The sequence below is a fragment of the Drosophila subpulchrella genome, chromosome 3R, assembly GCF_014743375.2.
Source record: "Drosophila subpulchrella strain 33 F10 #4 breed RU33 chromosome 3R, RU_Dsub_v1.1 Primary Assembly, whole genome shotgun sequence".
NCBI classification, from domain to species: domain Eukaryota; kingdom Metazoa; phylum Arthropoda; class Insecta; order Diptera; family Drosophilidae; genus Drosophila; species Drosophila subpulchrella.
The window spans coordinates 19,373,016-19,394,720 of NC_050609.1; the positions used below are offsets into that span (position 1 = coordinate 19,373,016).

The following is a 21,705-nucleotide window of genomic DNA, read 5'->3' on the forward strand; positions in this document are numbered from 1 at the left end:
ACAGTTTTCCGGCGTTGCCCTTTTTTCTTTTCATTTTTTTTTTGGCATTTTTTGGGGCAGCTGGGGTAATTACTTTATCTGTTGCTGAAGTTGCGCTTCGGTTGGATAATAGGATTAACAAAGCGCCCCTTGAAAGAAACCGAAAACAGAAAACAGAAATTCGGTAACACAAACTGGAAAGCCAAGCCAAAACTGGCCAAGAGTTTTTTGCGCCCGCTCGTTGCCTTTCGCAGCTGTCAGAACCATAACTCAGTGTCAAGTCGAGACTTGGCGGCTATATCTGAATATCTGGCCATCTGAATGCGAGTATCTGCGTGGCCAAAAAGCCAAAGCCCCAGACAAAAGACAAAAAGCAATTGTTCAATCGGTTGAGGCTGCGGCTGTGGCAGAGAGAGAGAGACCCCGGCGAAATAGATTTGCAAACAATTTGCAACAATTCAATCAAAAAAACTTTAAACGCAAATACAGAACGGACAGACAGCAGCGGGTGGCCAGCTTTCTGGTGGGTGGTGGTGGATGGCGGGCGGTCCAACTTGACGGCCATCAGATAACTCACTCACCTGGTGGTCCGACGTCCAACGTCCGACTTCCAACGTCCCATTCCCGGAGACCCCGACCCCTGAGTGCCCCTGAGTCCCCCGGAATCCCGACTTCTTTGCTGTCAGTTGGCTCCGCCGTTTGTTTGCCCAAGCGTTTGAATGGGCCAGCGAACAAAGCGCCAAAGAAATTCAAGGTGAGCGTGAACTTGTACACCTGGAAAAAGGGGGAATCCCCGGGCATGATTAGGGAAAAGTGAGCTGTAATGTGGGGGATCCCAAAACCAGGCAAGCTTATATGATAAATGGGAAAATCATATACCACAGACTCGGCCTTCTAGAAGATTTTTTAAATAAAATATATCTCAAAATTATTTAAGTAATTACTTTCCTGTTATTTCAGAACTCCAGTTTAGATTCTATATTTTTATACCAAACCATACATGAAAAAATGGTTTTCCTTATAGATAGTTTTCTTAGAGTGCACACATAGACATCCACCATACGCCATTGGATAAGCGCAGAAATATTTGCCAGCCAAACAATGATATCCAGCATTTGCACAGACGTCGTGCGATTGCTATTGCGATTGCCGTGGCGGAAAATGCAAGTGATGCCTCTGCGGCGGAAGTCGTAGCTCTCGCCGGAAAAGCCGGAAAAGCGCGAGACAAGTTGAACAGTTTGAACATCTGAACAGTTGCACAGTTGCACGTGCAATATTTCACCGGCTTCACAGCAGAGCGCAGAACGCCCAGATGCATCGATAGCATGGCCCAGAGCTTCGAATTAGCACTGCAAAGGAAGCTATCCTCAAAGAGAATCCCAAAAAAAATATGTGCCGGAAAGATGCGACAACCGACGACAGGCCAAAAAAAACCAGCCAGAGACTGCAACCCAGAAAAACAGCCCAAACATGCCGCAAAAAATGGTAGAAAAAATCGTTGGAAAAACAGAATGAGGAGTGCCGCTATGTGACGATGACGATGATGTACCAGGGCCCACAACTCATATTGCAGCTAAGCCAAAAGCTGATTCCGCAGCTGAAGCCGGGGCCAAAGCCAAAGCTGATGCTGATGCGACGCTTTATACTGAATGTTGAATGCTGAATGTTGAACCTGAGTCCAAAGTCAGAGCCAAAGTCAGAGGCTGAGTCCCAGCCATCCGCATCTAGCATTGTCAGGCTTTGTGCCGCTTGCAGTTCGCCGTTTGCCGTTTGCCGTTTGGAGTTTGGAGTTTGCTGTTTGGCGTGGCATGCGAAATAAAACTCTCGTAAACAGACAGCGACGTCTCTGAACTGCCAGCAGCTGCGGAACAAGGAGCTGAGTGGACTGTATGGGACCAACTGACTTCTAGATACCCTGGGTGCCCAGGGGGAACTATGCTATCTAGCGGAGGATCTAAAGAGTTTGGTGAAATGGGGTAGAAATTAGCAGTGGTAGTTTTTCGAGGAACACATTTCAGTTAAGGTACTCCTATATTAAAAGGAATGTTGTGTTTATTTTAAAAGCATTTCATATAATTTCTTAAACTAACATATTTTGATATATTTTAAGGGAGTATAAGGGATCATATTGCGAGTTTTATATAAGAAGTGTTCTTCTCATCATTAATGAAGCTAATGTATTTTAAATATGCCTTAGAAAATGTATGTTATCTAATGATTAATTTAATAACGTTCACATATAGACTATATATAAAGAATGAAGCTTATAGAGCAATCTTTAGTATACGAATAGCATAAAATTGGGTGAGATTTCTGATTTACATTTTTGATATCTTTCGGATACGATATCATAAAATTGGATGAAGGTTCTGAGTTTCCCGAGGGATACGTGCTAATACCAAATCGTGGTTATCCCCACCTGGTGCAGGGTATCCCGCACACGGCGCAGGAATCTCAAAAGGCAGCATCCCCAGCAACAACAACTGCAACAACAAACAGTCTGACAACAAACATTGCGAAGAACAAGCAACCGGCAACAACAAGACAACAAAAACCCAACCGAAACGAGACGAGTTGAGACGAGAAACCTTCTCTTCGGCGCTGAGCTGCAGGAATTACGCAAATCTCGTTTGTTGAATGTGTTTTTCAGTTAGGTGAAGATGCGCCAATATGGGATGAGCAGGGTGGATCTGGGTCTCGAGAAGGGGGGTTATAAATCTGCTTTAGCAGTTGGAAGCGCTGCCTGGTTTTTGTATTTTTTTGTGCATAACGACGACACGATGTTGCTGCCATTGCTTTTCTTTCATTTTGTCGCCGTTTTGTCTGTGACATTGCACTCGCCCTGTCCTTTTGCCCATTTCTCTCTGTTTTAGCCCCGTTTGTTTGCTTTTTCTGGCTTTTATTTTTATTTCTTCTACTTCTGCCCTGAGCTCAAGACTCATAATGCCGTTATAAACACAAACGAATGCAGCTCTCTTCTGCATTTGCTTTTTTATTTTTACTTTTTCCTCCCAGTGTTGTGTGCATTTTTTGTTGTCAGAGGTCAGCGCACGTTTAAGCCAAGCATCGCAATTATACGCACAATGCAATTGGAGAGGCTAAAACACATACACACACAGCTCGCATGGCATGGGGGGCATTAAGTATACGACCCGTGGATGGCGAAGCCTTTTGGGAGCAGATGCCGGGCATCATTTCCCACATCTGACCTGACCCTCATTGCCGGCGACTTGGATTTGCTTTTTATTTTCCATTTCAGGCAGCTTTGTTTCTACTTTTTCTACTTTTGCAAGGGCAATAAGCCGGCGTTTCTTCTTAGCCGCCCTGCAGTTAAAATGACAGCAAATGAGCTTACACAGGAAATAGGATATAATCCGGCTGCACTGGATATTACTAGAAAAAGAGTTGTGTTTCCTAAAAAACATGTACACACATATATAGGGAGTGCCACAGAAGCCACTGGAGTTTTGAAATCACTAACAAAGGTGCCTAAAAGCATGCTGTATCAGAGGATTGGAATAAAAATAAATTGCTGCATACTTTAAGTATGACTTTTATATTTATTTGACCTACTAAAATTCCTGTCTAGATAACTTTTGCAAACTTTTTTGTGTGCTTGAACTGAGATTACTCATACTTCAGCTGAAGTTAAGTTAATTTCAAGTAGTTTTTGACAGGCAGGTGTGTCTGGGGAATCCATCCTTTGAAAGCATAAAGCATGTGTGTTAATTACGTTAAAGCCCGGAAACTTGCAGCGGATTTCTGCACACGCAAAAGGCCGAAATTGGGTTAGTCACGTCGTTAAAGTTTGCCAAGACACAGCGCTGATTACGTTTTAGCCAAAACGCGATGCTGGGATTTTCCTTTTTGCCCCGAAAAGTGTCCCTCGGGGGTGGCAAAAAAAGGGGAAGTTACCCGGGGTTGGCTGGTGGCCAGACATGTGTGCTATATTTTCCGGTTTACCACTTGGCGCTCTCTAATTAAGTTGCATGGCGAAAAACTTCCTGCTTATTTTCCCTCTTTAGTGTTGCCGTCAGCTGACAAGAAAAGCAGGCAATCGAGGTTGAGGGGCAGTTGGGGGTGGCGAAAAATGTAAGCTCATTAAGTGTACTTGGCCAGGATTCGATGTCCTTTGGCTACAGGCCGGCTGGAGGTCCTTCCAGCAACATCAAAGTAAGCATAATTTGATTAAGACATTTTAGCCAAAGACCTAATCAGCATTAGCATCAACATAATCATCGTAAGGCACATCCGGCGTCTCCTTAATTTTATTTTTTTTCCGCTTCCATCCTCGCCTCATTTTGCTGCGCTGTCAGCATCAGGATCATCCAGAGCCTTCATCCTTTGATGCCCCAGACATCATCTACGTCACTGGTTCGGGGAAAATCTAATTTATTGAACTCTGTCAGTGAGTGAGTTGTGTGGAAATTCCGCCCCCAAAAACGCTTTCCTGGACCTGGAAAACCTTTTGGGACCCCAAACACTTTTGTTTGCACAAGTTTTTCCGGCAAAACCCCTGTGATTAATTGCGGTCCTTACGTGTTTAGGTTGATTTTTGGCCATAACTTAGGCGCTGAACGACTAGTTCATTAGGAAGGGTGTTGTTTTGGGGATGTCTATTATTTGGAATTCCAGAAACGCGAAGGAAAGTTGGTCTGGTATCCAATATCCCCAGATCGATAGAGAAGCCTCACTTTAAGGGATACTATTTCACTCCACTCCCACCTCATCTGGAATTCCATTTACGTGCACATGCATTATTAGCTCCTCTTCTCACTAAGTAAACGGCAGGCAACCGACAATATGATGAACGCTCATGGTTCTTATGCATTTTTAAAATGCTCTTTTCTTCTTCTCGTGTTCTGTGTTTTATGGTAAAAGCATGAACAAGAGCTTCGGAGGAGGGATGCCAACAATAAGGACATGACTTGTCTAGGAAATTTCACAGACCATTGTTTTAATGCCCTTGCCCACGTACACTTCACGTATTTGTAATGCAATTTGAGCAACAGGACTGCAGGACGATGTGGCTGTGGATGTGGATGTCCTGCCCAACTGCAGCATCACGTTCACTTTGCCACTGCCGATGTCACTTCACTGTCACTGTGTCACTTCGTCCTGTTAACGACTGTCATCTAATGCAGTCACAGGCACAAATGCAATTAGTTATCGACACACACGCACACGAGTCCCTGAGTCTTCGTCCTGTGGCCCGGAGCTCATGCAAAAATGAACGCAGCTCGACCCTTTCAAATGGAATGTGCTGTCATACAGAGATTAATGCCCTTATCGAGTGGGTGTTCTGGGGATGTGAAAATGTTTCAAGGTAAATTCAATGAGATCGACAGCTCTTTGAAGAGATTTGGCATATCAAAAATATATTGAGTGATCGAAATAAATACTTATTTTGCCATGTCCATGGTTTAACTGATGATTCGGTTAGTAATTCTTGGGATACAAGCTGAATGTTTTATGGAATCGAGGAAACAGGCAAATAAATATTAATATGTAACAAGCACTTCGAAACCATGTATATCAAATATCATTTCCAATGTATACATTGGCACCACCCCCAGTTCGACTCCATCTTTTGGCCTTTACAATTCCCAGACGGCGAGTTAAGCAGCTCGATTTCGGACTCAAACCCTGAGGTCAGCAGAATGTTTAACATAAATTCAAAACGAGTTCAGCCGGAGTTGCGAGTAAACTGGCAGTTACACCGGGTTCCCACTCCCGGAATCCCAGTGTGTTCACACTTGCCAGCCATTAAGTTTATTACGCAACAACAATAAAGCAGGCCATTGTGCATGCAAAGGGAAATGCCGTGTGCAGGATGTGGATGAGGATGTGTATGAGGATGTGGATGCCCCAAAGGGATCCTTCGACCAGGCAGAAATACCATAAATAAAACATGGCAGCGGGTCGAACAAACAACAAAAGGCAAAAGTCAGTGTCTGCTGGTCAGTTTCCAAAATACAAAAAAAGAGGAAGACACACTGCAGACAAGCGAGGAGGAGCATCATCTGCCAGAAAAGGGGGCGGCGGGTAAACAGGGGGCGTGGCAGCTGCCTTTGCGGTTAACAATAGCACGCCCCACGGCCATAGTTTGGGTGCTTTTTGCGGTTCCTGCAGCTGCGGCCACCTTTTTTGGGGGTACCCAGGGGGCTTCCAGAATTCCGGGATTCCAGTATTCCGAGAACTCCCCAGAGAATAAACTCAATTTATTATGGCCACTGCAGACAGGCGGGGCGAGAAAAAAGGGAATTGGCATTTTAAAGCTTTAACAAATTAAATTAAACCAACAGCAAAATTGTTGATTGCCCGACTTTGGCCGCCTTCGATTTGCCATAAATTGTTTGGCCGGGCATTTTCTTATTTCCCCATTTATTTTATCAGTGGCAAGAGGCTGGGGGCAGTGGCAGTGGCACACAAAAAAAGGCAGCAATTTTCCAATTGAATAATTGTCACTGGGAAGTTTTCACTTTTGTCGGCGGAGGACTTAGCCAGCCGGATGGAAAAGTGGGGCCGGGCCGCAGGACGAAAAGGATGAAAACGAGGACGGTGTCTGTGGCCATTCAATGGCTCAACAGTTTGCCAGTGTTTCCAGTGTTTGCCTTTGCTCCTGCTGCACCTCCTGCCCCCTTCGAATCGCTCTGTTTTATCCCCAGGACTCTGCTCTGTTTTAACAGCAATTTTCTTGTCTATTTTCAGGATGATTTGCCCGGCCAGGCTCTGCTGGATGTCGTCTTCGCCAGGCTCAATTTAATCGAGACCTCATACTTCGGCATACGTTACATAGACGAGGAAAATCAGACGGTAAGTGTGCAGAGTGAAGCTGGAGCAAAAAACCAGAGGAGACGCTTCCGCTGGGCAAACATATTGGTTTTGGAAATTCATTTTCGTTTTCATTGAAATTCATTCAGGCGCGTGGAAAAATGAAAACAAAAAGCCGAGCAGCCAGACCAAAGGCAACTCTTTGAGTGTCCCCTGGCTGCGGGGCAAGTTGTATAATTTCGCTTTCGTTGGTCCTGCCAGAACAACCCTTTCTTTTCCTGGTTGCTCATACGACCTGTGTTCCGTCCTTCAATATATCCCTCTTGTTATTTATTTTCCCACAGCACTGGCTAGATCCTGCGTCGCGTATTTCAAGACAACTCAAGCCCAAATCGGATCCCTATGACCTGTATTTCGGCGTCAAGTTCTATGCTGCTGATCCCTGCAAACTGCTGGAGGAAATAACCAGGTAAGAAGAAACTAGTTAAAATATTATAATATACGATATATACGATCATATTAAATAGATAACAATTTTTGTTCTGTTAAACAATACTGCAGTTCATTAGGATGATGTCAAATTCTAATTCTAATTCTGTTGCCACTTGAAACCGTTTACGGCAGATTTAAATAACAAACTCTTAGAAACTGCTTCACTTCAATATGGTTTATATAAGTGCAGTCTTGGGTCAAACAACAAATTAAATAACATATTATTAATATTAAATAACAAATTTAAAGTGATAAGCCACTTTAATTGTTAATAGCTATATTTTACGCGTCTGCACTTGCATTAACCATTTAAGCATTTAATTTGTGCCATCCCAACCTTTGGTCTGCCATAAATTCGGTAAATTGAATTTGGCAAATTTAATTTGTTAATTGAGGCACACAGACGCATAATTATAATGCAATAAACAACAAATGAAGCGAATTGAGATGCACGAGCTGAAAACTGTGAACTCGGGCTGCCCACTCAACTAATGGATAATGCATCGAGCAATTAATGCATTTATGCGCGCACATCAAGCGAAATAAATTAAAACAACGCCGGTGGAAAATGGCCAGCGGGCCGAAGGGAAAGCGCCAAATGTCGCAAATGTCAAGGGGAAAATGTGGATGTGGAAATGGAAATGTGACCGTGGCCATGGTTTTCATCGGCTGTCCATGGGTCCTGGTGTCTGGTTATCCCGGGGGGCGATTGCAGCATTTATCAAGCATTTGGTGTGTGCAAATATTTGCTCTCCATACGACGACACGTTGGCCATAATCATTCGCCAGGCGGTGGGCGAAACCATTGACCAAACATCATCAAAATCCCGGCCAACTGCCGCTGAATCCACTGCTAATATTAGCGCATATAAATGCATCGAAATGCACTTCTGGCCAAGTGGAAAAGGGGCGATGATGATGGGGGCGTGGCAATGCAATTGCCGTTGCATTATTGGAAGTGCACTAGGGCCAAAGAATATTGTGTTATTTTAGCTATACAAAGTCTGCGGCACACAATAAACGGCAATTGACTTTGGACAGGACAAGTTGAAAATCCGTACGACTCGTCGGGTGGGTGGATTTTCAAACAGACAGGATAGGCAGGCAGGATTAAGGCAAACTTGGAGCTCAAACTGCGCTTGATTCTAGCAAATAATTGTGAAATATGATGCCAACAGTCTGCCCTTTATTTGTTTCGTTTCATGATTTCCATGTTACGCCCAAAGTCAACAAGTCGGCTGAATGTTTGTTTTAGACAAACATCCAAGGGGGATCAACTAATTTTATGCCCAGATTTCTGTTTGCCCACTTGTTAACTGCTTCTTGTCCGGCTTGTTGTCGGGTTTTTGTTTCTTGTCCTCTTGGCTAATGAAATTTGTCATTTGCAGGTATCAACTCTTTCTGCAAGTCAAACAGGACGTTCTGCAGGGACGACTGCCCGTGGCCTTTGAACTGGCCGCCGAACTGGGAGCCTTTGTGGTGCAATGTAAGTAACAAAATACCCAATGAGTCACAGGTGTCACAGAAATCCTTTTGAACAAAATACGAATTGAGTTTTGAGGTTTTTCTGTTGGCTGATTTGGGCTTCTCAAGGATATTTGACACTTGTACAAACAAAAATTTAGGGTGTGTCTCCGAAGCCTCACTCAACTGAAATAAATTTCTATTTTATTTAGCAAGGACACCTCCTTCTATGTGTTTTTAATTAAGTAAATAAATTGAAAAAGAAAGAGCAACTTTTTCGTTTAAATATTCAATGTATTTTTAGCAATTTAATATATTAATATATTTAATATATAAATTTGAGACTCTTAAAATGTATTTTTCTAATTTTATAAACTTTGTGCCATCCCTAGCCTGTCGAATATTTTTGAGAATAATCGTGTGTGACAAACCCACTTTTAATGGCTATCTTTTCCCCAATAATCCCATTTGTATCCATCCCCAGCGGAACTCGGTGACTACGATCAGCGGCGCCACTCGAAGGGCTATGTGTCCGAGTTCCGGCTGCTCCCCAACCAGAGCAACGAGCTGGAAACCCGCGTCTCCGAGCTCCACCAGCAGCTGAAGGGAATGTCGCCCTCCAGTGCGGAGCTCAACTATCTGGACAAAGTCAAATGGCATGATATGTATGGCGTGGATTTGCATCCCGTCCTGGTAAGTGATGCGATGTGCTGATGCTGCTCATGTGTCAAACCAAATCGGCTGAAATGGTGATATGGTGATATGGCAGGGGGGTAGACTCCCATGACCCAAAGTTCCGAAGTTCCGAAACCGCAGATGGTTCACCAGACAGCCGGGCTTCGACGTTCAACCAGCCGGATAAAAGGGGTCAGAGGGAAATGCAAAGTTTAATTTCGTTTCAAGGCAAATATTATAAATCATTTGCTCACATTTCTGTGGGGGTCCCGCAAATTGGGGATGGGGAAATGAGTACCCCGAAAAAGCAAGTCTCGTGTGTCTACGCTTTTGTGCTGCGTAAGTTGGCACTTCATTTGCATTTTTTATTGCCCTTTACTTTGATATCAAACCTCAATAAATTACCAGCTGTGTTTGTATACATATATGATGGGGTTGGGGGTGGGGGTGGTGGTTGGTGTTGGGGATCCCGAACCCGAACCCTTGTACTCCATGTGGTATATGGTATGTGCCATAATAAAGCCTATAGCCACCCCCTTTTTTGTTTGTTTATAGACACAAATCATTGACTATCGCGGCGCCAGAACGCCGTCTTTTATATGCTCTGCCGGTCTCTCCTTCTTTTTAATTTAATTAACAGCTGAAATTACATTTATTTCGCCTTCTTTTTTCCACTGGGCGGCATTATAAGAACGAGGTATCCATAAAAATGCCGCCTGCTGCTAATGGGCGAAAACTTTCTTCTTGTTAACACATTTTTGGCAATGGCCGAAAAGAGAACTTTAGCGCCCGCCTTTTGTTTGCCAAAGTTTCGCATTTTCTCTATATTTTCCCTGTACATTCTCTACATTTTCCGCTTTTCCCACAGGGCGAGGACAGCGTGGAGTACTTCCTGGGCCTGACTCCGAGCGGGATTGTCGTGCTGCGCAACAAGACGACGGTGGCTCATTACTATTGGCCGCGCATTGCCAAAGTTTATTATAAAGGACGCTATTTTATGCTCAGGATAAGCGATAAAAATGTAAATTCTCAAACGCACCAAAACGCGACAATGCGAGCTGGAAAACTGGTAACTGGGAACTGGCTACCCGAAACGACAAAGGGGGTCCAGATCCCCAATCCTTGGCCCATCCCAGCCATAAATTTGTTTGCCGACAAGTGCTTTTTACAATTTGCAGTTCGTTCCGCGAGTGAATGGTCGAAAGTTAGCACTAAAGGGTAGTAGACCTACGACAATGTTGCCAGGAAAGTTCTGGCAGATGGGATAGTTAGGGAATACTTTTCAGATGAATCAGACAAAGTTGGGAAATATCATTTACATTCTAAGTGAATCTAAGCGTTAACATTTCCTCAGGTTGAAGAACGAAAATTAAAATGTTTTAAAATTAGTTATTCTTAAAAATATGTTATTATTCAAAGATAGTTTAAGTGTGAAATTTAGGTAGAACGCAAAATGATTTCCTTCAGAAAAGATCAAACCATATAGGGTATTCCATCTTCTTCACCTCTTTTCCAGTCCCTTCAATTTCCTTTTCCCATTTTGCAGTGTAGCCATTTTTTCTGTATGCTCCTTATGGCGACAACTTTTGGCTGTCAGCGGCATCAAGTGGCGCCAGGAGCCGAAAGCGTAGGAGGACTCGTTAGACAACAAGTAGCTGGTAGCTGGTAGCTTTGGTAGCTTGGTAGCCTTAGTGGCAGATAGGATATAGGAGATAGAGGACGCTGAATGGCTGAAGCTGCTGAAAGTTGCACACTTTCGGGTGTTAACGCTTTGATAATCAAAAAAGTTTCTCAGCCAGTTGACGCGCACAAAAGGCGGAAACTTAAGCATTTTCCTTCGCCTTGATTTTTCCCTTTTCCTTCCCTTTTTTTCAAATTTTTTTTCTTGGCCAGCACTTTAGAGTTTGTTATGGGAGGGGGCGAAACCGACAGGGGCATTCATTCAGTCAGTCACTCCGCCTCCTTTGTCGGCATGTCCCAGTGGAGTTTCCAGTTCCCAGTTCTTGGTTCCCAGTCCGCAGTTCGCATCGTGACTCGACTCTTGTGCTTATCACACCTTTGCGATTGGATTCCGCTTTCTGTTTCCAGAACGAGCTGAGCACCTACGGATTCGAGACGCCTCGCAAATCGGCCTGCAAACACTTGTGGCGATGCTGCGTGGAGCACCATGCCTTCTTCAGGCAGGTGCGAGTGGCCCCCCTGCCCAGTTCGCAGTCGCATGCCGCCGATTTGTTCCAACTGGGATCGCGCTTCAGGCACAGGTGAGTAACTAACCAACCAGCCAGCCAGGAGAACCGGGGGTACCAGGAACTCTCCAGGAAGTTCCTGTGGGTGCAGTCGTGTGTGCTCCGCCCAGCAGATGGAGTTGTAAGACCCGAAAGGAAAACATAAGCCCCTCTGGCTCGCTGCGTTGCCTAATTTATTGGCCGAACCCAAAAGCGCAGCCAATTAAGACGTAACAAATTTCAATGGCCCAGGCACTCGAGTTCAATCCCTGGCCCCAAAAAGCACCTCATGTGATTAGCTCATTAAGGGCCAGCTCAAGTGGACGAATAGAGCTGGGCTCCATGCGAGCAAGTGAACTGGTTCTTAAGAGGATAGATGGATTTCAAGGGGTTCCTTTCATACTGTTCATTTTGGGGAATATTAGACTAGCCAAAATGTACCCTTTTCCAAAATCTAAGAATTATTAATTGTTAATTACTATCCGAAAACAACTTATAGAAGATTGATTATAATGAATGATATATCCTTCTCCCCCCCCTACCTACAAAAATCAAGTGAGTTTCGATCCCTATGAAAGAAATCTTTATTGCTATCTTAATGTCCATAAAAGTGAAAGTAAAAATTGTATAAGCCCAGTAAGAGATACTTTCAGTTCCCTGTTACATAACTCATGTTCATAAAGTCGGTACCTAATCAAGAGCCACTCCAGTTTCACATAAGACCCCCTAAAAACGCCAAAATGAACCGAGTTCGCATGTCAGCTCCTCGAGTTTCCCGCCGAACCAATTAGAACTCATCTCTGGCCCAAAGTCAAAGTCAAAGCCAAACAGAAGCAGGCAGCCTTATTCCGGATTCCAGATTCCAGATCCAGTGCAACCCAGGCAGTGTTCATAGATCAAGTTTACGCCATCGCCTGCATGGTCAACTAATTGGAAGTCCAATAAAAATGTCGGATCTGCAGAGGGGTTCGGTAAGGGGATTGGGATTAGGAGGCCCGGGCCTCCAGGCAGTCAGCCAAAAAGCAACTCGAGTGCAAAGCCCACTAATGACTTTCTGCGAAAAGGCGGCTCTAAGCCGTTGGCTCACCAAATGCAGGCAATTGTGCATGACGAATGTGGCAGGGAATCGAGGGGACTCGGGGGATCTCGGGGCCACAGGGGCTCCAGGTCCTTCATGTTTATGACTGGACATTTGCGGTGACTGCGGCTGACCATTTAGTTGCTGCGGTAAACTTTCTTGCTCCCTGGCAGACGCAGAATGGAGTTCACGTGGCCAACCGTAACTCAGTGAAACTATTAACTTGGCTGCCAAACCATTTCTAGTGGCCAAAAAAAAAGAAAAAGTTTTTATTTTAGGGGCGTCGGCTCGTTTTATGACTACCCCAAGAACAGAACGTTTTTAATTTGAGAAACAAATGAAAGTTTGCCAGTTTCTCGGCTCCTATTTTATTTGTGTGTGTTTTACAGCCTTTTTATGGTTCACTGTTCATTATTAGCGTCTTCTATGAGTCCCTGTATTTTTTTTGGCATTTCCCCATTTCGGTTGTTAATATTTTTGGACGCCTTTATGCCTACTTTTATGTTGCCCGCCCAACACCACCGCCTCTACCAACACCGCATGTCTGCCAAACCCGAACCTGAACCTGAACCCAAAGTAGTCGTCCGGACAAGCAGGCGGAGAAGGATGCACTTTCCGCCGGACGATCGCCGCCCGCCTTTACCCGCACTCCCTCGAAACGCCAGCCGCGCCGCGTGATTGATGACTTTTTCAACAGCAATGGGAATGGGAATGGAACTGGCAGTGGCCATGGAGCCAATGGAGCCAGCGGAGCGGGAACATTAGGAGCAGACCGGGGCGGCAGCCACATGGGCAACAGGCCGCTTCCGCAGCCCGGAATGGGCACCATCTCCAAGTGAGTACTCCAAAACAGCCCATCATTTGTTTTCATTCCGTGCACAAAAGTTTTGATTTACCCATGTGTAGTACACCCCATCGCGCTCCGTATTTCACCCATTTATATACGGCAGCTGCTTCCTTTGACGTAGTTGTCCTTTTTTTCGGCCAAGTCCTTTTTGCTTTTTAGTAATCATTTTTGGTAGCTGGCGCGCCGGAAGAGCTCTCGTGTGGCTCGTTGGAGAGGACTCGCCTTTGATCTCTTTTTAATTTCCAAACATACAAGTATGTATTTTTCGGTTTGGCTATTGCCATTCGGAATCGCCGGGTTCAATTTGAAAGGAATGCAGCCGGAGCACTTCATCATTCCCCGCTCTCTTCCGTTTGCATTTGACAGGACAAACAGGATGATGGGCTAGATACGTAGAAGCTCCTTGGCATTGTCCCGTCTCAAGTGCCTCTGGCACTCTGTTTCTGTTTCTATTTCTGTTTCTGTTTCGGAATCGTGTTCAAAATCCATTTAGTTGCCATTTCGAAGGCAGTTACATTGTCTAGACGCAGCATTTATTAAATGTTTTATGGCTGCACACATCAAATTATATGGGCAAATAAAAATCGGGGAAGTTTCGGCTGAAATTGAGTCATGCCAGCAGATTTATCGCCAGGGAGTGTATATTTCCAGTCGTAGGCCAAAGACGATCCTAGGAACCACCTCGAATTAGACAATTACCAGAGACCATCTCCAGACCTGTCCAGTGTAAGTGTTTGCCCACCATCCGTGCATAAATTACACGCTCAGGTGAGGCTCTAAATAAGGTAATAGAAGCCAATCGTAATCGCTGGATTCCTGGACATGGACATGGACTCTAGCCGAAGAGCTGGGGATGGGATGAGCAAATAGCCCGCGTCATTTATCATTTGCAAACAAAGAGAAGCCCAAACATCAGGCCAATCAGGCACCCATCCCAGATGCCAGATCGCTGCGGATCCCAGGGAGCATAAATCACCAGGCACGTTCTGGGTTTTCTGGGACCTGTGATCTGTGATCTGGTATCTGGGATCTGGGATCTGGGATCTGGCATCCACTGAGCCGAACTGAAGCGACGACTCCTGAGAGTACGAAATGATTGCCCGCTGATTGCCAGTGCGGCAATTACTCAATTTTGCACACGCGCATTATTTGTCTGTGTCGATCTTGGCGAGGAGTTTGTATACTGGTGGAGTGGAGTCGGACTGCCTCCCCAGATCGAATTGGACAGCCTAAATGGCCTTCCATGCCGCGGACTTTAATCAACGTTTATGTTAAACAATTTAAATTTATGGCAAAATAATGCGAGATCGCGCTGACTGATCCCCCGCCTTTAATCTATTTCTTCCCCCCCGCGAAACAGCAACTACGACAGTCCCTATCGATCCACCTACAGCATACCCACCAGCTTGGGGATCAGACCTTGCCATCAGCAGCAGCAGCAGAACAACAACTCCAGCAGCTACAACAACAACAGCGGGGGCAACCTGCAGACACCTGACTCCCCGAGGAGCACCCGGAGTGCCCCCTGGCCGAGGTCCCAGCAGCGGTCCCTCTTCGGCCACAATCCTTCGAGTCCGCGATCCGTGAGATCCGCCAGCACGGCGGGCGGGGGGCTGCACCACCATCACAGCCACCACAGCCACGGGCACGGAACCAGCCACCATCCGCACCACCAGTCCTCGTCGGCGGGGGCCACCTCCTCGTCCTCGCACCACCAGCGGCAGCGGGCCAGCTCCTCATCCGCCTCCCACCAGCAGCAGCGGTACCGCTCCAGTTCCGTGGAGAGCCACTCCTCCAACGACTCGAGGTCCACGCGCAAGTGAGTACCATAAGCTATAAATATTTGTAAGGCAACATAATATATCCAGTGAAATAAGAGGAGATACTAGCTAAAACCATAAAGAAATGTATTGCATAAAATAAATTCCTCGCACATCAACAGAGATTATTTTATCGATAGACTTTAGACCCAAGTTTGACCTTCCGAACGGGCATCTATATATTTGAATGCTCTGAAAATTAGAATAGAGTTAGATAAACACGACGCGTGCGAATTTTATCAAGCTAGAAGAATTAGAATAGTCAAAATTTAAATAACTCTGATAGTGTCCCTGAAAAGGTTAAGATAGAGTCAAGCTGTCTAGTAAATGTGACATTTTGAGACCCATTAAACCCTATCGACGTGGACGTCTTTAAGCATGCGCCTAAGTTGAGTGCTTGGATTAAAGTGAATGGATGTTTATCTTATCTGCAATGATCAGAATTTCACACGGAACCTCGAATTTCCCCATTTCATTTGCGTATAAACTTCGGTATTTCCACATATCTTATCGGAAGGACATTAATACTTGAATTTCTTGGCCTTTAAAATTAGCAAATCACCGTTTTATAGCGTAACAGTTTGAAATGTTTAATTTCCTTACTTTTCTTATCTGTTATGATCTTACTTGCTTGGATTTCTTAAAGTTATCAAGTTGGACTAAAAGTTCGCAATGTTATTAAAATCCATTACTATTTTTTTAATTTTAGGCATAAGCACCGTCACCGTCGCACCTCTGATAACGAAAGCGAGCTCTCTAGAGGATCGGGTCGCTCTGGAAGATCAGGGCGTTCGCATCATCGCAAACACCGTCGATCGCACCGGCACCGAAGGGACTCGGCTGGAGGATCGGACCACGACAGCACACGAGGACGCAGCTACTCTGGCCATCGAAGCTCCTCGATGAGGAGTGGAAGTGCGGAACTCATAGATTCCACTTCCCAATGGAGGGAGGTTCAGAGGCGCCAGGCGGAGGCCAGTTTGGGCCAGAGTTCCGTGCAGCAGGCAGCTGTTTCCAAGAGCAGCATGGTGGCCAGGAGCCTGCACAGCAACGACAGCCACTCGGACACCCATTCGCACCACAAGTCGAGAAGGCATCGCAAGAACAAGTGAGTTGCTTCTTCACCTAGAAATAACCCTTTCCTTACTCTTAGTTTATATTATTTTTGTTACTATTCGTACCTCTTCTTTAAACAAAACTAGATCCCCATCGGAATCGCGCAGTCGAATGTGGAATAGTGAGCTGGCGAAGCACCTTCAATTCGACTTGGTGGACACGGAGGGCATGTCGGAGCAGCAGCTAAGGGAGATTCCCTATACGGTGGTGGAGACCACTTCGAAGAGGTCCAATTCCAACCTGAAGATCCACAAGAGCAACAGCAAGAGCAGTGTGGGAGCCAAGAGCACGGGATCGGGCAACACCATCACCAATGGCAGTGGGTCGGGTAATACGGGTCAGGCCAGGAATCGAGTTGATCGTATCAGAGGGTAAGTATTTCCTAACCAAACCAATATTAGTTATAGGTGAAGGGGTGTCAATTTTAAATGGAATTATTTGAATTTAGTTTTCTGATTTACATCAGCTTAAACTTAACTCATGTATATAATTGTAGACTTTACTATCAAAGCTCGCACCCACACGACGCCAATGGAGGTCCTGGAACTGGTGGACATGCGCCCAAGAATGGTTCCATACGATCTGCCAGCACTATATCCTCAAGGGAGTGCGAACGAAATAATGGTCTAGTTAGGTAAGTAAGGGGTGATTATGGGATATACAGATATGATATATGATGGTTTGGCCTCTAGAATGATGTCCAGCATGAGCATGGGTGACTTTATCTCACCCACTGGCTCGAATCTGAGTCCCTTGGAGAACTCTGCCCTACGCGTGTCCCATGAGCACACAGACTCTGGACTGGGCGCTGATCAGGACTATGCATATTCATCGGAGAGGTGAGACTCAGGACTATAGATATATTTTAGATGTGAATAATTTAAGCCCCTTTATTGTTACCCCCATAACCCTCCTCCATGCAATAGATCCAGCGACAGCACTCGCTACGGCACCAACAAATCCTCTGGCGCCTCGAGCGGATCGCACCGGAAGTCGGGGGGCAGTGCCGGCGGGAACTACAACAACCTGATGCAGCAGACCGTGAGTAACCAGCAGCAGCAGCAGCGTTCGCTGTTCGCCCATCAGCAACGCCAGCAACAGAAGAGCACCTACAAATACGCCACCTCCTCGCCATCGTCCACTAACCCGGGCTCCCAGGGCTCCTCGGGCCTGGCGCCCGTCCATGGTTCCGGCTCGAGTTCCCACCCGAGCCAGAATCCGAATCCCAATCCCAACAGCGCTACTAACTCTAATCAGCAGTCGCCGGCCAATCGCCTGCTCCACTACACGACCTTCGAGAACAACCAGTACAAGTTCAGCCTGAACAATGCGCTGGCCAGGGGCTCCAAGGGCGTGGTGAGTGGCGGGGGCAGCATTAGCAATCTGGCCGGGAATATGGTATCCTCTGGTGGTGGTCCAGGTGCTGGTGGTGGTGCTTTCAGCCGGCAGCGCAGCTTCGTGGAGTGGCCCAGCAATCCGGCGTCGCCGTACTATTACCAGGGTCCCTCGACGCAGGTGGCGCAGGTGAAGCGGCGGGACGCCAAGTCGGATATCGGGGTGCCCACCAGGCGGCTCTCCGGGCAGAGTCTCACCAAGACGCAGCTCCTGACGGGCGGCGGCGGCGGCGGGAACAACCAGTTGGCCAACGCGGGCTGCTATCCCCTGCACTATGCCAGCAGCAGTGTTTCGGGAGCGGGCTACAATCGTCCCTTGGGTCAGAGGTCAGGCGGGAATGGTGGCTCCTCCTCGGGAGGCTTTGGCCTGCAGCCAGCCAAGTCGGATCTCTTTTTGTCCTACATACATGGCGGGGAGTACGAGCGGCCCTACATTTACAACTACAAGATGCCGCAGATGCCGGGAGGAGCTGGTGGAGGAGGGGGTGGAGCAGGAGGAGGAGCAGGAGCAGGGGGCTCCCCCAAACAACAGACCACCGCTTACCACATCTCTGGATCCCAGACCGCAGATCCGCCGCCACCTCCTCCGCCGCTCTACGGAGGAACGGCGCCCGCCACCGACGTCATGTACTATCAGTTCGACAAAGGAGCCGCCGTCGCCGGAGCTCCCTCAACGTCGACAGCCTCCGCGTCCTCGTCGCCGGCCATGCCCATTGTCCAGCAGCCGCGTCAGTCGGGCGGTCCATTAGTGTATCTGCAGCATGGCCAGAATGCATCTGTATCTGTGCCCGTGCCCCTGCCCGTGGAGGTGCAGCAGCCAACTGTGAGTACGAAGTGCAAACCTGTCGCATGTCGATGTTGAATGTTGATGTTGATGTTGATGTGGATACTCCGCCTCCTCTTCAGTTTGTGCAACTTGTCTTTCGTTTGCCACTCCATTGTGTTGTTGCATGTTTGTGTTCCGCGCCTTAATTGAATCCGTATTTCACTGGCATTATCGCATCCCCAGTTCCCTGTTCCCAAGTACTTAGTCTGTATGGCATGATACTCCTCCTCCGTTTTCGGTTTGTATTTCTAAAGAGCACTAGACACTAGTGTGTATCCGTATTTGCACAAGTGTAATAAGTAACTGAAGCTTTTATGTTGATTATTTCGTAAGACCCGGGGTGGGAATCCCCCGAAATGAGGAATCCTTATCGCACACACACTCCACCCTCCACCACTCCTCACCCAAAGGACTCTCGTGTAAGCCTGGCCCTATCAAAAAGGCAAAACGTAAACTTGCCGCTATCTCAGCTGCGGGTTACAGTGAAATTTAATTAACTCAAATTTAAGGCGTGGGAAAGCCACTTGGAGGCGAACAACCTTTTGTGCTCTCGAAATTCTATTGCATAGTTCGGCGAATCTTCGCCAGACATATGCCCATATATATAGTATTCCTAACTCAAAACTATGCTAGGCAAAACTTTGCCCAATTTCACGCATGCCTAATTAACAACTGAAATATGCCAACTAACTTCTGCTGAGGCACAAATAAATTACCCGAAAAATAAAAGGCCATAAAAAGCCGGCCCAAGACAAAGGTTCTGTTCTGGCCTGATAGGGGGGCAATAAAAGAGAATAAATAATAAGCAACTATTTGCGCTACATTATCCAAGTTTATATAACAGACAGGACCTCCGAGTCCTGCCTCCTCCTTGCAAAGCAAATAATTTCAGCCAAAGTTGATGGCACGAGAGCAGAAATACTTACGATTCTAAAATAAATTCTGGGCCAGCTTCCAAGCTCTCGACCGGGTCACACGCATGTGTGTACATCCTCCATATATATCTATATATGAGCATTTCCCAAACGGCTAGAGGAACAACAACAGGGAGTACATAGAAACATTTTCGAAATGTTTGGCATAATTTTGCTATAAAATAAATTTTGCAAAATTGTTTTTCCTAAGCTGGGAAGCTGGGAAGCAGCTTAGTTCTGAGCGGGCCAAGAACGAGGACTACGCCTGAAATGGCAGCCAAAGCAACGACATCAGCAAGGACATCAAATAAAACAAGCAAATCAAAAATTATGACAGCACAGCAAGGGGCAAACCAAAAGCAAAGGCAAAGGCAAGGCGGCCAAAGGAAAATGCCAAGCACGGCATCCTGCGGCAGGAGAAATTATACTCGGAAAAAAAGATTTTTTGTTTGGCATTTTTCAATGATTCATTCCTTCAGAACAATCTCTTTGAAGAAAGTATGCTTAAAAAATGTTTGAAAATTCATAGTCAAATAATTTTTTTTTATAAAAGTTATAAATATTCCGGCATTCATATATTTAAACGAGGATTTTAAGTCGACAGTTAGTTCTAAAAATGAAATCCTTTAGATAGACAGAAGTATCTTCGCCTTTCTGACCCGTAATATATACTGTTGCATACTTTCTGACACATTTTAAAATTATTTCAAGAACTTAGTGCTTTGCCCCATTTATACTTTTTCAGTAGTTTCAATATATTTTTTTGAGTGCACTTGGATATGGGACTAGGGGCACCATCTTGGCCAGGCCAAAGTGGCAAAGTGCGCAGCCAGCGGCCAAGAGACAAACGCCAATGCTGACAACCCCCAGAAAAGGGCGATCAGGAAATAAAGAGGCGTGGCTGGAGAGGATGGGCTGGTGTCCTCCGTGGTGTCCTCGGCCCAGAAAGCAGTTAAGTCAATAAATTTACTGATTTAATGTGGCAAAAGTTTCGATTGCTGTTGTCTCTGCCATTTGCTGTGTTGTTTCAAGGGTTAGCAGTTTCTGCCTTCGGCGAAGGACACATCGAATGATGGCTGTGTCCCTGGTAAAACGCCTGCAGTTGTTATTATATCCATTGTCCGGACTGTTTCCGTTTTAGTAGCCCCCAGGAACACGCCACACTCGGCCAAATCCTAACAAATGCCAGATTAACACAATTGGCAAACAATAAAGGCAGCAAACTTATAGGCCTTTAAGCGATTGCTTATTGGCAGTAGCGTCTTTAGTTGGATAGAAAAAGCGGAGGACATATTGAGTGAGTTGTTCAGCTTGGGAAATCAGCATTTTAATTTAAATAAATATTTTGCCTATTTGACAAATTTGTTATTTAATTTCACCCATTTTTTCCAAGTTGATTGAAGAGTAAAGGTTAAAGGCCGTATAAAGTTATGACAGCCTTGGTCAACAGCATGAAATGTTAAATTTAGAAAACAATGACCAGAGTAAACAATGACCGCAGCACAAAATGCATTCAATCATAACTTTGAAAAAAGCTCGAACAAAAAATGGTCATAAAAAATATGAAATCGCCAATTGATTTATTGGCAGAAAACATTTTTCCATGTCAAATAGTGCGGAAAATGTAAAAAGCGAGAAACAAAGGGAAAACTTTAAACAAATACTCGTTTATTTATGCTACATCCCGTGTATGATTTAATTATTCATCGTGTAGGCAATTGAAAATATTTTTTCCCCAGTCTAAACGCCCTTTTGTCTTTTGACCTGCCGGCGGCATATGGTATATTTTTATGCATTTTCATTCAAAATGTTTTTATGCATATAGTATAGGGGAAAAGCGATGGAAAACGGCTGGGGGAGTAGAAAAAAAGATCGTAGGTAGCAATTATCTTTGATGGTGACAGTTGCCAGACGAGGTGGTGACCCCACCTTGGTGACCCCGCCGTCCCTGACATTGGAAGCGTCCTGTTATCCGTTCTCCGTTTTCCAGCTCCCCTGGAGCCGCGTGTTAATGAACGGGGCGTTTGACACTGGGCCACATTTATGCCAGACAATTTGATGCATTAGTGTTTGTTGGCCATGGGCGTGTTTGCCCAATTAA

General features: G+C 45.7%; 1 protein-coding gene across 7 annotated transcripts in view; it reads left to right on the top strand.

Moving 5' to 3' along the window:
• LOC119546368 (band 4.1-like protein 4) overlaps positions 1 to 21,705 on the top strand; it is a 58,670-nt gene that overhangs the window by 30,173 nt on the left and 6,792 nt on the right. For 2 of the 7 annotated variants that reach the window (XM_037852617.1, XM_037852601.1), the window contains exons 3-15: positions 6,691 to 6,795; positions 7,098 to 7,222; positions 8,634 to 8,731; positions 9,194 to 9,402; positions 10,253 to 10,405; positions 11,473 to 11,645; positions 13,265 to 13,522; positions 14,895 to 15,353; positions 16,064 to 16,462; positions 16,557 to 16,841; positions 16,967 to 17,104; positions 17,163 to 17,309; positions 17,397 to 18,687. In XM_037852617.1, coding sequence (XP_037708545.1) covers positions 6,691 to 6,795; positions 7,098 to 7,222; positions 8,634 to 8,731; positions 9,194 to 9,402; positions 10,253 to 10,405; positions 11,473 to 11,645; positions 13,265 to 13,522; positions 14,895 to 15,353; positions 16,064 to 16,462; positions 16,557 to 16,841; positions 16,967 to 17,104; positions 17,163 to 17,309; positions 17,397 to 18,687 — 3,840 coding nt within the window. The remainder of the gene's footprint in view (positions 1 to 6,690; positions 6,796 to 7,097; positions 7,223 to 8,633; positions 8,732 to 9,193; positions 9,403 to 10,252; positions 10,406 to 11,472; positions 11,646 to 13,264; positions 13,523 to 14,894; positions 15,354 to 16,063; positions 16,463 to 16,556; positions 16,842 to 16,966; positions 17,105 to 17,162; positions 17,310 to 17,396; positions 18,688 to 21,705) is intronic. The other 5 variants (XM_037852626.1, XM_037852609.1, XM_037852635.1 and 2 more) reach the window with 3 other exon arrangements.